Source organism: Chiloscyllium plagiosum, unplaced genomic scaffold (assembly GCF_037043375.1).
Source record: "Chiloscyllium plagiosum isolate Xiang-an unplaced genomic scaffold, Cpla_swu_hap1 HiC_scaffold_2, whole genome shotgun sequence".
Taxonomy (NCBI): Eukaryota; Metazoa; Chordata; class Chondrichthyes; order Orectolobiformes; family Hemiscylliidae; genus Chiloscyllium; species Chiloscyllium plagiosum.
This window is the reverse complement of record NW_028270140.1, coordinates 93325957-93344204: the sequence shown is the minus strand read 5'-3', so window position 1 is coordinate 93344204 and position 18248 is coordinate 93325957. Positions and strand designations below refer to the sequence as shown.

The 18248-nt window shown below is 38.4% G+C and overlaps 1 protein-coding gene across 3 annotated transcripts in view; it reads right to left on the bottom strand.

The window, feature by feature from the left end:
* fbxl17 (F-box and leucine-rich repeat protein 17) overlaps positions 1-18248 on the bottom strand; it is a 791762-nt gene that overhangs the window by 709228 nt on the left and 64286 nt on the right. For all 3 annotated transcript variants that reach the window (XM_043710307.2, XM_043710291.2, XM_043710299.2), the window contains exon 6: positions 10444-10575. In XM_043710307.2, the coding sequence (XP_043566242.2) occupies positions 10444-10575 (132 nt within the window). The remainder of the gene's footprint in view (positions 1-10443; positions 10576-18248) is intronic.

Below are 18248 nucleotides of genomic sequence, written 5' to 3'. Positions count from 1 at the left end.
TGCCTTAGTCCAAAATCACCAATGATCTATTTGCAGTGAATGAAGAAAATTTTATCTTAGTCACCAATTATTGCTCCAAATTTCTAATTATCAGGCAGATAAAAAGTTTTTCAAGCTCATACATAGTCAATATGCCAAACTGCATACTCAGTCCGTTCAATGCACCTGAAGAAACTGTTTCAGACAATGAGCAGCAGTATGTGGGTCGACCTTTTAGAGATGTTTGTGCCAAATGGAATGTGAATAATGAGATGTCCACCCAAATAACCCCAGATCAAATGGAGTCAACAAATAAATAGCTCATATAATTAAATCACTTATCATGAAATATACAAAAGTGAAACAAGGTTTCTGGGTTGCCATGTTCGGTCTCAAATCTACACCACTGAATAATGGGATTACATCGTCAGCCAGAGATCATGCTCTGAAGGCAAATCACAATGATCTTGCTAAGCTACCAGGAATCATAGTTGTCAGACGTGCAGATCACACTTCTCGAAAAACAAAATAATGCATGATGGAAAGCAGGTCTGGAACTATGTCAACTATATAGAGACCAAAGACCATAGTCACACACACCATGATGAGAATATGGTTAGTTACAGAGTTTTTCAAAGTGTGCTGTTGCCACAGGTCATACAAAGTCAGCACCAAATAGTACACTAATTGCGAACAGTGACAACAAAAAGAAAACACCCAAGTGATGACAGTGCAATGGAACACGAAGATAATAATCAACCAACTGACAACATATCTCCACATCAAGAACAACCAAGAATGTGAGGATTGTCAGATCAGCCAAGATCCGTTTGAATGGCACAGCAGGCTCGAGGAACCAAACAACCTTTTCCTGCTCCTATTTCTTATGGTTTATGGTCTTAAGAGTGAATCTACACTTGGAAAAAGTTCACATCATTGCAAGATTTACAAAACTTGACAAACACCAAAATAATACATGGACTCTTGGACATTTGTACTTGTAAATTTTACAGTTTGGATCTGTGTATTACTAATTTTGCAATTATTCAATGTTCTTGTGTCTTTACTTGTAGCACTCATTACCTTTGGAAAGGTAATGTGCTATCACCTGATGCGATGTCCCCTTAAGAAATCAAGATTCATATAGGCCAAGTACAGGGATGTTACACACGACCACAGCACCTCGGTACTGGAGTATTTGCGGCAAAGGCTGCATCTGGAGATTATACTGAACAAAACATATTGGTTTAGCTGTAAACAGATTCACCAGAGATCCTAAGTCAACAGAATTCACATTTATTATTTGTGTTATATTTAGATAACATAAGAATATTATCCAAGAAACATTTTCCCAACTTATGTCAACCAAGTTAGTGCTTCTCATATCAGCTCTAATAGACCACAGATTTTTTTCCATTCTGGGATTAGAAACTGAAGTGGAAGTTCAACAGCTTTATCACTGAAATACGAGCAGAATCCTGCCAAAAATGAGGAGGTTTCGTAAAGTGACTTATCTAGTTGGTGCTCCTGATCAGAGGAAGAATAGATTATGTCACATAAACATGTTAAAGGAAAATCATCCCCGAGAGGAAGGTACGAAAGAGAAAGTGCGTCAGATAGCAAGAGTTGTGGAGGATGACAGAGACTGAAAAGGAAGATGGTTCACAAAGAGGAGTGGATAGATTTTTTGAAATATCAAGCAGCTGAAGGCTCTGAGAAGTTGATACAAAACAGGAGCTGACGTTTGGGTGAGATCAGCTCTGATATTATGGAATGGTGGGGTGTGCTTGAGGGATGGAATAGCCTACTTCTGCTCCCATTTTTATGTCCTACATTTTGACTAGACAATACTGAAATACTTCAACAGTTAGACAACATATTTACATACTTAAGGAAGGACAACCCGAAGATCTAATAAAGTTACTTAAAAAAATTAGAGGAAATAAAGAGTAATACAACAGGATATACTACAGTTAGCCAGACGTAATATGAATATAGGGGAATCATTACAAATTAAGCAATAATGTTAAGGTACAGAATGTACTGCCTGGAAATGTGGTCAAGGAAGGTTCAATTGAGACATTTAAAAGGGAATTGCGTCTTTTTTGAAAAGAAGTGGTGTTGGGATATGAGGAAAAGGCAGGAAATTGTTCAGAGATAATAGAGCTGGACCAGGTACAATGGCACAAGTGCCCTTCTTCTGCACCATAACTGTGATTATGATCCTTAACAATTAAGCATAAATCAACAGGCTCAGGTGGAAAATGAGGATGAACACATGTTAACATATCACCTGATTGAATTTATCAGAAGCAGCTTGAGCTCATGAGTGGTGTTAAGTTCTTAAACCAGACGGGTCAACTAGATTCACAAAGATTTTAGAAAAGGAAATGTATTTACAAAAGCACACTCGTACACAATTCCTCGGTTAGAAGATTGTACTGGGAGTGTTGTCAGTGCTTAATTTCTTTCTAAGATTGATATATTGAATGGGCCCTGATAAGTTACATTAACATCAATAGCACAACAAAAGCTCAAGAGATATCTGTCTTTATTACAACAGATGGGTTGTATCAATGTTGAATCGTGCCATCCAGTTTACAAATCCCCAGCTACATTTGAAAGACTAATGAATCAAGTTGTAGCCAAAGTGTGGCACGATGTTGTTTATTTAGACAATAGCGTAATACAGGTATACTGTAACATCTGAAAAGAACATGCAAATCAATGTGAAGATCTGTTTAACATGTACAGGTAGACAGCTTGCTAAGAAATCTCATTAACTGAATTTGAAAACTAATCTTGAAAACATTGTAGCAAAATTGTAAGTGTTGCCAGTAACAATGTGGGTGAAGGCTCTGATAGAATTTCCCAATCCTAAATCTGAATGGGAAATCATGAACTTTCAAGGAATGTGTACACTTACTGGGAATTTGTGCCTAACTTCAATACAATAATTATATCTCTACCAAATATGTAATGTAAACAGACAAAGGTAGTATCATCAGCAGGGTGTTAAGCAAATGTTGAGAAACTGAAGACAATCCTAACAAATGAAAGGTGTTGGCCACCCTTAACTTCACAAAATCTTTAAAAATGGTAAGCAACGCGAGTGATTTTGGGTGATGGGTACAGTAATGCTGAAAGACAATGAAACGGGAATATAATGTCACTATGGGGATTTTTCAAAGAAATTCATCAATATCAGAAAAAGTGGAAAGAGAGACTTTGGAATTATTATTGACTCCTCAATGCTTTGAAGTCTGTGTTCAATATGGATTCAAAGAAACACACACATATTAGAGAGTGTGCGTATGAGAGAGAGAGAGAGAGAAAAACACAGACAGACAGATACAGAGAGACAACAAACCAATAGTATTTACAGAGAAACTTAAGACATGAAATACAAGCTTGTTCCTATGGAGTTTATTGATTCAACCAACCAATGGATAATGTAATAGCAGACACATTATCATGAATGTGACTATGCTGAAACAGTTAGCAACTTAAAAGGAAAATTCTACACAAGAAACAAGTGAGGACGGATCAATGCACACTTGTTGCGTTGTTTTGCACATTGTGTTATGTTCACCTGGTTATGAAACACATTTAAAAACAGCACTTTAAGGGTGGAGACCATATACTTGTCCTTTTTGGGACCACAAACTGAAATAGAAGTTGAAATGGTATGTAACTGAAATGAGAAGAGCTTTATAACTTGGAAAAAAAATACAAGTATGAGGTATGTCTTTTACTTGTGCAAGACAATTGCGCTTTTTTTTATTCACTCACGGGATATGGATGTCGCTCACTGGGCCAGTATTTGTTTCCTATCCCAAGTTGCCCTTGAGAAGATGGTGTTGAGCTGCATGTTTGAACCACTGCAATCCATGTGGTGTAGGTACACTCATTCAGAATGGAGTCACAGGTTTTTGACCCAGCAACACTGAAGGAACCATGATACGTTTCAACATCAGGATGCCAAATTGGCTGAAGGGGAACTTTGTGGTGTTTCCATGGACACTTGCCTCTGGAACTCCTGGAGAGATGTTCTGGAGCCGAGATGACTGGTCTCTAACCACGACAACCCATCTTCCTTTGCGTCAGGTATGACTCCAACCAGCAAAGAAATCTCCATTGCCAATTTTGCTGAGGCTCCTTAATGTCATGCATGGTCAAATTCAGCCTTTTAATGCCAAGGCTCATTTCCTTCTCACCCATGAAACTCAGGTTTTTTTGTTCATGTTTGGTCCTTTGCTATAATAAGATCAGGAACTGAGTGGCTCCAGCGGAACCCACACTAGGCATCAGCCAACAGGTTGTTGATGAGCAATTACTATTTGATCGCACTGCTGATGACACTTCCATCAATTTACTAAAGGTCAAGAACATAAAGAATAGGAGCAGGAGCAGGCCATCTGAACCTTCGAGCCTGCTCTGCCATTCAATAAAATCATGGCTGATTGTTTTGTGGGCTCAGCTCCACTTACCCGCCTTCTCACTATAACACTTAATTCCTTGTTCAAAATATTATCTATCTTAGCTTTAAAAACATTTACTGAGGAATTCTAAACTACTTCACTGGGCAGGTAATTCCATAGATTCACAACCCTTTGGGTGAAAAGTTTCCTTCGCAATTCAGTTCTAAGTCTGCTCCCCCTAATTTTGAGACTATGCCCTCTTGTCCTAGTTATACTCGCCAGTGGAAACATCCTCTCCACTTCTACCTTATCTATTCCTTCATAATTTTATATCTTTCACTAAGATTCCCTTTGTTCTTCTAAATTCCAATGAATATAATCCCAGTCTACACAGTCTCTCCTCATAAGTCAGCCCCCTCAACTCTAGAATCAACCTAGTGAACCTCCTCTGCAGCCCCTCTCGTGCCAGTACATCCTTTCTCAAGTAAGGGAGACCAAAACTGCACACAGTACTCCAGGTATGACCTCACCAGCACCCTATACAGCTGCAACGTAACCGCCCTCCTTTTAAACTCAATCCCTTCGGCAATGAAGGACAAAATTCCATTTGCCTTCTTATTTACCAATCTTCTGTGATTCATGCATAGTGATGGTAAGTGGCTGGGTTGGATTTGTCCTGTTTTTTGTGTACTGGACATACCTGAGGGATTTTACACATTGTCAGGTAACTGACAGTATTGAAACTGTACTGGAATAGCTTGGCAAGGGGTTCAGCACAAGTCTTCAGTACTATTGCTGGAATATTGTCAGGGCCCATAGACTTTGCCTCCAGCGTTTTCTTGCTTTATGTGGAGTGAACTGAATTCGACTGGCATCTGTGATGCTGGGGATCTATGGAGGAGGCCAAGATGGATTAGCACTTCTGTCTGAAAACTGCTGCAAATGCTTCAATCTTATCCTCTGCATTGTTGTGCTGGCTTCCCCAAAATTATGATGGGCATGTTTTTGGAATCTCCTCCTGCACTAAGTTGTTTAATTGTCCACCACTATTCACAATAGATGGGACAAGACCGTAAAGTTTAGATCTAATCAATTGGTGTGGATTCATTTGGCTCTGTTTTTCACTTGCTGCTTGGCATGCAACTATTTCTGTTTTGAAGTTACACCAGGTTGACACCTACATTTAGGTATGTACAGTACTGTTCTTGGCTCTCTGTCCTGCAGATATGGTTGAATTGGGATTGCTCCCTTGGTTTGCTGGTAATGTTAGATTGGGACAGATGCCCATACCATGAGGCTACAGACTGGATTGATTTGGCTGCTCCTGATAGCCAACAGGACTGCATGGGTATCCAATCATGAGCTGCTTGAAGTCTATCCCATTTAATGCATTAGTGCCGCACAACACCATGAATGGTATTCTCAACGTGAACTCGGAATTTAGTCTCCACAAGGACTGTGCAGTGTTTGCTCTTAATGATACTGTTATGGACAGCTGCACATTCAGCTGGCAGATTGGTAACCATGAGGTGAAGTATCTTTTTCTCTCTTGTTTGTTCTCTCACTACCTCCCGGAGACCCAGTCAAGCAGTTATGACTTTAAAAATTGGCCAGGTTGATCAGTGGTGGTGCTGCTGAGCCACACTTGATGAACACTGAACTCCCTCACATTATGTGTCCTACCCTTAGTGCTTCCTCCTGGAGTCAGTGAAACCAGACCAGGTAAGAATGGCAGTTTCCTGTGAATCATAGGAGTCTTTTAAACAATTAACAATGGTTTCATGGCCATTGTTAGATCAGATTTTTGTTGCAAGTCAAATTCTACCAACCGCAGTTGAACTTGAGTCCCCATCCCATTATCTCAGTCTCTGGATTGCTAGTCCAGCAACAATGCCACAAGACCATTACCTCCCGGAGCAGTGATAGAGATACTTTGAGATTGATTAGGTTGGGATATCTGGTCAGAATGTACGAGTTGGACCGAAAGGTCTGTTTCCGTGCTGCACTTCTCTATGACTCTATTTATTAGTAAATTATAAAACCTTCATTTTGTCTGCAAGTTGTTGAAGGGTTACAATAAATCAGTTATTTTCTGTTGACGATGAAATACAGTATGATCTGCTTTTATGCTAATTGAACATCTCGATGATGTAATTGGGACTTTATACCTTTTGTGACAACTTGTGTAAGTGAGGCAAAACTATTGGTACACAGTTAAGTTGTGACACGGTAAACAAGTTAAATCCAATGCAGAGCTCTCTTTCATTGACAGTGGCCGTTTTCAAAGCTGATTTTGGATTGCTGCTGCTTGAGTCAGATTTAAATATTCAGGCATTGCGGCAACTTGTACTTGCTTCCATGTTCAGATAACTGAACTAAAGTGTTGAGCTCCTATTGTTTACTCATCATTGGTTTAACTCAAACCACTATCCTAGGAGCTCAAAATGTTAATGAACATTCTCAAAAGTAATTAAGTCATAAAATGATGATGCACTTCCAATTTTCCACTTGTTGATAAGGTGACCTTATTTGAGGATGGGAATAAGGAGATGCTATTGCTCAAGACCGAACAATAGGTATCCAGTACATTGGGAGTGTTGTACAAATGGCAAAGCAAAATGTAGAAAAATCAGGCGTGATCATCATGTGCTAATAATGTAACAACACAAGATGGCAGCACCACTACTGTTCATGAAATGATATTCCATTTATCACTCAGTATTTTTATTCCAAGAAAAACTTATAAACTCTACAGATTACTTTCACAATTAGGGTCAATTTAAATTTTTATTCAGTGTTTCCGAAAGTGATTTCTAGTTTAGCAAATAATTAGAAAAGTAAAAGTAGAATAATGAATTCTTTCAGTTTTGATGAGACTGCACCAAAAGTACTGTGCATAATTTTAGTCTCCTCACTTGAGGAAATATGTACAAAGAAGGTCACAACATGGGTTCCTGACATGAAGAAAGTTTTAAGAAAATGTTTCTGTGTTATTAAGTTTTATAAGAATGAGAGATGACCTCATGGAAACAGACAAGCTTCTGAACAGATAAAATACACAAAGAACTGCGAATGCTGGAAATTTGACACAAAAACAAATTGCTGGAGAAACTCAGCACTTCTGGCAACATTTCTGGAGTGAAAGTAAACATTTCCAGTCCAGTGACTCTTCTTCAGAACTAAGGTCCAGAGCAGGTTTGACCACCTAATGCTGCAAGGCTCTTTGTCGTGGCAGAAAAGTCTAGAACTGGAGACCACTCTAAGGAACCAAAGCAGAGATATTTTCTCATTGTCTAAGTTATGAATGTTTGGAATTCTCTTGTTCAATGGGTTGCAGTTGCCCAGCCAATAAATCTATTTAAAACTAAGAATGAAATATTTTTGGCCGCTAAGGCAAGAAAGTGACGGATCATTGGATCAGAGATATTAAACCTGCTTTGTTTCCACAGATGCAGCCAAACCTGCTGAGTGTTTTCCAGCGATTTCTGTTTTTATTTGTTATTGAAGGCAATCAAGTGGTTTGGAAATTGAACAGACTTGATATAAAAGTTCAAGTTTCATCACAATCTGATTGACTGGATGATGGTTCAGTTATTTGTTCAGTTATTTATATGTGATAGAAGCTCATGAAGGTATTGGCTCTATATTGATGGTGCATGTTAGTGCAAATAAATGGAGGACTGCTCCATGTAGCAACTAGGGAGAGTGGCTATGTGAATTGCACAGCAGTTGCAGACTGCCATAGTAGTACAAAACTTGAGTATTGCTGAACACAGACTCATTTTGTCCAAGTTTTTCATCTTGCATCCATCAGGGTATAACATAAGAATAAAAATTCAAAGAGAAAACCAACATTTATACTGCATGAGTGGGGAGTGCTCATTGGTTGATAAGCAGTTTCTGACTGAATGGAGGATGTACTCTTTGTTGCTGATTGACAGTTTTAACTGCCAGGCTTTGTCAAGACCTGAAACATCAACTTCTCCACCTTCTGATGTTGCCTGACTTGTTGTGTTCCTCCAGCCTCCTGGCTTGTCAACTGAGAAATAGCCAGCAAATGGATGGCACCCATTTCTTCAGTTGAAATAGTCATAATATATGTACATACAGAGGAACCTCGATCTTCCGGCATTCGATTAACCAAATTTTTAATTATCCAAACAAGATCACGAGGTCCCAATGCTTGGTTAACAATGTTATCAGTAAGCCGGTATTCGATTAACCAAATTTTGGATTATCAAAACAAGTTCGCAAGGTCCCAATGCTTTGCTGACTATGTTATTCGGCATTCGATTAACCAAATGAAATACTCCCTGCCCGTGTCCTTCAGATAATCGAAGTTCATTTGTCTTGTGTGTAAGAGAAAAGGTCATGTCCATTAATACATCAAACATTTAATGCACACAAGTGTGCCACACTGCAAGCCCGACTGACAAATCTAAATTGATTGTCAGCATAATTCCTCAAGGAACAATGAAAACTTTGGTAAAAGGTGCCTTTTTTCAGCAGTATATAATTAAAGTACATGTATCAAATCTAAACAGCTGAAGGAAGCAGCTACTTCAACAGCTGCAAGTGATTCAAAGTTAAGGTTTACTATCATCTTCTTTGTACAAACAGGGGGAGCATGAAATGCCAGGGTTACCAACAATCCCAACAAATGAATTCTGTTTAAAAAAAAGCTAAACTAATTTCAACTCCATGGAAACATGTTTGCCAATAATTAGAACAATACTTAGTGAGAATTATTATCTCTGGCTTCACTCAGAAATAACCAACTGCCAAAGTGTAGCAAAGAACTGATTCAGATTCAGATGTTCAAGAATAAAGCAAGGAATTCATGAAGAGATGTGGAATGGTGGTACGTGAACAATAAATTCCTTCTTTACAATGGAACCACTGAAGATCGATTTTGCTAGAAAGGACATAAGTAATATTGTTGTTCCTTTTCCTTAAACCTCACTTGTCAAGTTTAAATGAATATGATACCCCTAATTATATATTATTATTAGTGTTTTTGCAGATATCAGACTAATATTCAGGTTTTTCTAAAAAGATTTCTGTTATCTCTAAGTGAGTTTGTTTTGAATGCTTTATTTCCCCTCCACAAGTTGGCTTCACTGCTGAGCAAATTCTGCATTAATATTGTACAATGTAACCATAATCTCTATAAATCAAGTGTATTCTAAAGAATATCTTGTTCCTCTCACATATAGGATATTTAATTTTATCATCTGCAATACATTTCAAGTTTTAACTTTCTGATATGTTTGACAACTTCTATTTTTCTTTAACTGGAATTAGTCAATTGTTGAAACGGAAAGTTAAATAAGAATGATCATGCTTTACTGAGCAGTAAACCAGCAAACTGTCAACACGAGCAATTAATAAGAAATGGCAAAACATCGACTGTGTAAAATTTGTAAGTTAACAATTTTATGATACTTCACTGATCATAAAACAGATTATATTCCCTGTTCCTAATACAAGGCCATAAGTTGAAATATGTGAACACTGTATAAATTATTTACATTTTACTCCAAGAATGCTGTTTGTCGAAAAATTATACACCAATAATTCAAGCACCTGGATCTCCCTCCTTCACAACACAACAAGAACAGACTCCCAGCAAATTAAGAAATGATGGGGGAGATCACGATGTTTTAGATATGAACAATTAACCCCAACAATAACCAACTGATCTGCAGAAGTATTTTTTAATGCTCGCTTCAATTAAAAATGAATAATAGAGTGAACATACATTTCAGCTAGAGTACAGTCCATTATACAAAACCTTCTTGGATGAATGAAGTCAAAAACCTTGATCTAAATTTGCAAACACTAAAACTTAAGCTGAGTGCAAGATGCATTTGAATAAAGTCTGTCAGAACTACAAGCATTTTACACAAGAACATGTTACTTCTTCAACAAAAGATACTGCATCAAAATATTGACCAGCAGCTAAAAGACAAGATTGTAGACAGTAAAATAATATACTTTGTTGCTGAAATATTGTTGTGGCAATCTTTAAACATTGACATACCAGTTTGTTCTCTTGCATGTAGATTCTCTGCAGCCTTGGACAGCCCTGTGCCAATGCCACCATGCCTTCATCTGTAATCTTGTAACATTGACCAAAATGGATATCCAAAATGTCTGGACACTTCTCTCCCAGCTGTAACAAAAAAAGTATGAAAATTGTCTTTCTTTAAGCAACTAACAGTGATTAATTTTCTTAGTCCTTCACACCATAATTTCACTTTCTCTGAACCACCCTGACTCACTCTCCATTTTCAACAATTTACTTAAAACACATCTCTTTGACCAAATTCTGGTCAGCCTTTTTATTCGCACAGGTTGCATTTTGTCTGATTACATGAACATGCAGCATCTCAGAATAATTTTCCCGTCTTTAAGTATTATTCACAGATTTTATAACATATAAATTATTCTTCAAAAATGTAATATTAAATAGTAAATAGCATTTAAAATATTTTAATGTATGTAATAGACACTTTTTTTAAAAAATGGATATAATCAAGCTGCATTGCTACTGCCTTAAAATGACATTAGAATGACGAGAAAAATATGATATTTTGGGATTCAATCAAAGAGCATACTTAATTTCAAGGAGATTTACCTGAAGGATCCCTGATCCTTCCAAACAACAATATATTTGCCTGGTTTGTATGTTCTTTCTAACATCGAGCATAACATATTTTTACATTAAGTACTCAAGTCCTTATGATTCTGGAATAACATGATTGGGTGAATCCAGTATGCTAACAGTATCAAAGCCATGAAATACAAGCTGTATTGCCTGAACACTATTAGCATTTGAGATATCCATTCAGGGCTGTTCATTGCAGATGAACTTGCAGTGAGAGTGGGAGCATTCAGTGGTCACAGTCCATGCACGGACTGACAACCTCAGCTGAACACCAAAATTGTACCCAAAATGGGCTTTCAAACAGATGGGGCAGGACGATGCTGGAAGATTTTTTTTGTGATTGCAAGCCTGTGATCAGCGTCTTATCAGAGGGTTTGGTGCTAGGACCCTTGCAGTTTGTTATGTGAAGGTAGACGGTTTAGTTCTTAGCTGAAAATGTGTTGCTGGAAAAGCACAGCAGGTCAGGCAGCATCCAAAGAGCAGGAGAATCGACGTTTCGGGCATGAGCCCTTCTTCAGGAAGGGTTGAAGAAGGGCTGATTCCTGAAGAAGGGCTCATGCCCGAAACGTCGATTCTCCTGCTCCTTGGATGCTGCGTGGCCTGCTGCGCTTTTCCAGCAAAATATTTTCAGTTCTGATCTCCAGCATCTGCAGTCCTCGCTTTCTCCTAGAAGGTTTAGTTCTTAAACTTGCAAATGACATGAAAATTGGTGGCGTTGTTGATAGTGAGGAGGATGCCTCAGGCTGCAGTTTGACATTGATCAGTTGGTAAATTGGGCAGAGCAATGGCAGGTGGAATTTAATTCTAATAACTGCAAGATTATGTATTTTGGCAGGTCCAATAAGTGAAGGTTATGCACAACGAATGTTAGGTCCCTAGGGAGTACTGAGGAAAAGTCCTTGGTGTCTAAATCCATAAATATTTGTCGGTGTCAGCACAGATGGACAAGGTGGTAAAGAACATATACGGGATGCTTGACTTCATTAGCCAGAGTGTAGAAAATAGGAGCAAAAAAGTCTAGTTACAAGTTAAACATTGGGTTAGGTCACAGATGGAATAGAGTGTTCACTTCTGGTCACCACATTATCAGAAGGAACTGATTGCACTGGATGCAGAGGAGATTCAACAAGATGTTGCCTAGGATGAAAAGTCTCACTTATGTGGAGAGACTGGATAGACTGGGTTTGTTTTCCTTCCAGTAGAAAAGCCGAAGGGGGATATGATTAAGTCTCAGAGTGAGGGACTCAATTACTCGGGGTCACGAGTTCAAAGTGAGAGGGAACAGTTGAGGGGAGGTAGATGTGGAAAGTTCTTTATGCAGAGGATGGTGAGTGCTTGGAATGCGTTGCCAGCGGAGGTGGGCACGATCGCGTCATTTAAGATGTATCTAGACAGATACATCAATGGGCAGAGAGCAAAGGGATATAGACAGGTTTAGATAGATTATCTGGATCAGTGCAGGCTTGGAAAGCCGAAGGACCTGTTCCTGTGCTGTAACTTTCTTTGTTCTTTCTACAAAATTATGAGACGCATAGAGAGAGTGGATCACGAGAATCTTTCCTCAAGCTAGATGTGTCTAAAACCATACAGCATTAAATTTAAGGTGAGGAGTAAATAATTTAGAGGAGATCGGAGTAAGAATTTTTTTCACCCAGAGAGCATTAGATATTTGGAAGGTGCTGCCTGAGAGGGTGGTGGTGGCAAATACTTTTGTAACATTTAAAAAACGTCTGGCTGAGCACTTAAAATGTCAGGGCATAGTAGGCTTTGGACCAGTTGAAGGTAAGCAGACTGATGTAGTTTGATGTTTGTTAGTCAGCACAGATATGTTGGGCCAAAGGCCTGTTTCTGTGCTGCATGATTCTCTGCTTCTGAGAAAAAAAGCTCAGCACCACCTTCGTAAGGGTAACCAAGAATGGTCAAGATATATGCTGGCCCAGCTAGCAATGCCCATATCCCAGAAATGAATGTAAGTAATTTTTAAAAAATATCTTGATTTGAATCAAGATATGAACTGCAAAATATTAGACTGGCAGTATTAACCTGAATAAGAAGTTCACAAAATGAAACAGTTTCTCAGAACTGACCAGAAAGCAGATTATATTAGATTTGGTATTACATAACAGACAATAGACAATAGGTGCAGGAGTAGGCCATTCAGCCCTTCGAGCCTGCACCGCCATTCAATATAATCATGGCTGATCATTCCTAATCAGTATCTTGTTCCTGCCTTATCTCCATAACCCTTGATTCCACTATCTTGAGAGCTCTATCCAACTCTTTCTTAAATGAATCCAGAGAGTGGGCCTCCACTGCCCTCTGGGGCAGAGCATTCCACACAGCCACCACTCTCTGGGTGAAGAAGTTTCTCCTGAGCTCTGTCCTAAATGGTCTACCCGTATTTTTAAGCTGTGTCCTCTGGTTCGTCACTCACCCATCAGTGGAAATATGTTTCCTACTGCCAGAGTGTCCAATCCTTTCATAATCTTATACGTCTCAATCAGATCCCCTCTCAATCTTCGAAACTCAAGGGTATACAAGCCCAGTCACATCAGTCTTTCAGTGTAAGGTAATCCTGCCATTCCAGGAATTGACCTCGTGAACCTACGCTGCACTCCCTCAATAGCCAGAATGTCTTTTCTCAAATTTGGAGACCTGAACTGCACACAGTACTCCAGGTTGGTCTCACCAGGGCCCTGTACAGCTGCAGAAGAACCTCTTTGCTTCTATACTCAATTCCTCTTGTTATGAAGACCAGCATGCTATTAGCCTTCTTCACTACCTGCTGTACCTGCATGCTTGCCTTCATTGACTGGTGTACAAGAACACCCAGATCTCTCTGTACTGCCCCTTTACATAAATTGATTCCATAATGGGACAGGATTAATTAATGACCTCAGAGTAAAGTAGCAATGACCACATTATAATTTAATTTTACAACAGTTTGAAAGGGGAAAGATTGGTGATAACATCAACTTTTTAAATAAGAACAACTACACTGGCATGAAAGATTACCTAGCAGATGTGAACTGGCATACTAGACCAGGGGACAAATCAACAGAAACGCCTGGCAGACATTTGAGAAGACATTCCAAATACTTAGAATAAACATATTCCATAAACAAAAACATTCTGAAGGGAGAAGTGACCATATTTGGTTAACACAAGTAGTTAGGGAGCACATGAAACTTTAGGAAAAAAGTATATAACTTCATAAAGATGAGCAACAGAATACAAAAAATGCTGGAAAATGATTAAATGGTTAATCAGAAGAAAAAACTAGATTTTGAGAGGAAGGTAAAAACTAATAGCAGTAAGCAATGTGATTGTTGGTCTTCGAGAGAATGAGAATGAAGAGTTAACATAGTTGAGAAGAAAATGGTGGATAAATAAATAAATGTTTTGCTTCTATTTTCACTCTATCAGAGAAGAGCAATGGGCCCTCCTGTGGCGCAGTGGTAATGTCCCTAATCTTGGACCAGGAAACGGAAGTTCAAGTCCCACCTGCTCCAAAGGTGTGTAATAATATCTCTGAACACACTGATTAGAAAAATAGGTTAAACTTTTTTAAAAATCAGAAAGGGACATGGGAATTTAATATTACAATCATGAGAGCTGTGCACTGATGTGCAGGAGCAGCACTTTGCAGGATTGACAGGCATGGGTATGCTGCTGTTGTTTCCATGCCTTGGTTGATGTTGGGTGTCCCACACAATTTCATTGCTTATTGACATATCGATGGCAGTTCGGTACAACTAAGTAGGTTGCTAGGCCACTTGTTATGATCCCAGCTGATGGTAATGCAGAACAAGGTAGATTTCTGAATGAAATCTACCTTGATTTTTGCGACTCAGTTACTTTGGAGATCACTGAAGATATGCATAAGAAGCTGTTAATACGATCTGAACAAAAGAACATAAATTTATTATGCAAAAGAATGGGGAAAGAAACAAAGCTGCTATGATTGCAGCTGGTGTCATTACTGGACAAGTCAGATCAGAGTCTGAAATGTGGCTTGATGGATCATACTTTATTTTGTTTTAATGAGATGATCTCTCACTGAAACATAAGCACACAATATTGCAGCTTTGGCTTTAACAATAAAATAGACATTTATTATGCAAATGACATGAAGATAAAATAGAACAAACCTAAATATTTGCATATTATGCAAATTTAATGAGTTGGAAGCATCTGCTTAGCAACAATCTCAATTATTCCAAAAATCACTCTTTTTCAGATTTCAAAACATCCCTTCATGTATTCACAATAACTGAATTTAGAAATCCAATCTAAAGGCTGAATAGTCCTGATTAGTTACAAGACCCACATAAGGTTTCACAATTTTTACAGAAGTTATTAAGCTTATTAAAACAAGTCTGAAGGAAATTAAATCAAATAAAAGCAATGGTTTTCAGTTAATTCACTTCAGGACTCCTGTTCCCAAAACTGGTTGATTGAACACATATCTGTTCTCTTCTGTACACTTTTTGTTAAGTCCTCTCTTTTTGTGAGCCAGACCACTTACAGTCACCACTTATTAACACTTGCTATGCACTACCATTGTGCATGAGGCATCTAAATGAACTCTAAATGAACAGCACACAATTAATCAATCACAGACTGGCAATTCATAATTGATTTCTTCAAAAGTAATGGTCACAGAATCCTAACAGTGCTCAAAGAGGCCACGCAGTCAGAGTCTGCACCAACCCTCTGAAGAGCATCCCACCCAAACCGCCAACCTATCCCCATAACCCTGTATCACCATCACTTTAACCTGCATTTGTCATCTATAGCTATTAAAATAATCAAGAATATCATATGCTTTATTTTCAGACTTAAAGGCAGCTTCAATGATTTGTGTACATATGCCCCCAGGTTTCTCAACTCACAGTCATAATGGTACAACAGGGGCCTATTCAACCAAAGAATCTTTGTAGGGCAATCCAAGTCAGTTCCATTCCCTCACACTGTCCTTGTACCCTGGAGAGTTTATATTCCTCAAACCCCATCAAATTTTCCTTTGGAATCGTTGATCATCTCCGCTTCAACTAGCCTCAGAAGGGACAGCACTAATATTAATTGTATAATAAATATTCTTTCACAAATCTCCCCTCAAGTTGCTTGCCTAAGATCCTAACTCAGTGTCCATGAGTCCTTGTGCCATCAGCTTCCATGAACAGTTTCACTTTTTCTACCACACCTAAACTTGTACACCTCAATCGCAATGTCCCCTAATGTTCTTTGTCCCAAGGTCAAGAACCACAACTTCTCCAATCTATTCTTGTAGCTAGATCCCTCATCCCTGAAAAGATTCTGACAAATTTCTAGTGCACCCTCACATCATTTCCATAATGCAGTAAATGGAACTGAATGCTATTCTCACGATGTGGCCAAAACAGCAGTTGATATTAAACATTAACTTTCCTTAATAAAGTATAATTATTATGAAGCACCAAGATCTAGATACATTGTTAACTATTCCCTCAGTATATCATTCCAAAGAACTTGCACAAGAAACCCCATTCCCTTTGATCTTGTACACTCACCATATTGTCTTCTGGTGAAATGCATGCTTAATTTTCTTAGTATTAAATTCCATCAACCGCAATCTGCCAATCCTCCAAGTTTTGTAATTTCACTTTTTCTATGTCCAAGATTGCTGTAAACTGTGACCCTAGTACTGACTCTTAGTTCATATCACTGCCTACCATCCTTAAGTCACGAATATCGGTGATCCTAATGTCGATGCCTGGAAAACATCAATATATGTAAGTGCACAAGTCGAGTTCATGTAAAAGCCAACCCATGAATTTTGGTTTATAATTTTGCAGCTGATCAAAGGGTTCATGATACACTTCCCCTCCCATGACTTCCATGTTTCTCACATAAAACAAAAAAGTAGCAGGTAAGAAACAGTGTTGAGGTAAGTCCTGGTGTCAATCTGCTTATCCATCAGCAGCTACATGAACTGATGCTCTGGTAACACTGTTTTCATGGACAACCTAAATCACAACCACAACTGGAAAATCTGCTGATCTAAGCCCCCCCACCCAAACTCAAAATAAACAGCACGACCCATACAACTGCGACTGACTGGTCTTCGCCCAGGTCATCCATGTCATAGCAACAGGTCATGGACAACTGGACAATTAATAGATTGAAGCAATTAGGCAATCCATCTACAGAACATAGAGTGCCCCAATTAAATACTCATGTAATCTCTTCAAAAATATTACTCATGTCAAGTCAACCCTCAAATTTTCACTTAAAATATTTTCAAAAAACACTCATATAATTGTATATACAGTAATGCCACTCAACTGACTTTAATTTTGTTTACAAGTCTATCTGCTCGTCAAGTGCCTGTTTTATACCCAAATATACATCAACCACACTCCACCCCTAACACACTCTAGTACTTCAAAGAAATCAATCACGAGTCAAACATAATTTGCCTTTAACAAGTCATGCTAACTTTCATTTATTAGTTCATACTTTCCCTAATGCCAAATAATTTTGCCTCAGTGCTTTCCCAACTTTGCCATGAGATTGCTTACAATTTTCTTTGCCAAAAGATGTCAACATTTGTAACCCTTCAGCCTTCTGGCATGACCTCCAAATTCACGCTGAACTGAAATGTTATGGTTTCTGCAATTTCTATCTTTCCTCTACACAGTAACCCAGGATGCATCCTAGCTGAACCATATGATATTTCTGCTTTGAATATTCCATAAGTAGACAACGTGTTTGTCTATGAGTATGTGTGCAAGGTATGCTTTTTTGCAGAGCCATTTTTTATGATGTGGAGTGCGATACTCCAAATGATCATCAGTAACTGAGATGATTAGGTTAAATATAATTCAGCTCCAATAATACTTAAAATAAAGGTCTGGCAAAAACCATTTTGGCTTTATTGGGGCTTTTCAAATGGAAGTGCGACACACCAATCTGATCACCTGACTTCCTATCATGATCTCCCAGACACTTTTCTCAGTACTGCATTAGTTATTGTGTACAGCACTTGGAACAGTGTCAAGTGCAGGAATAGTTTATGGGAGAAAGATCAAAATTTCAAAATTACTGAAGGCAGAAAGCTGGGAAAGAAGTGCATCACTTGTTTCCACCAATTGAGGGCACTTTGAAATCAACATTTGAAGAAATTGGAGCAATGA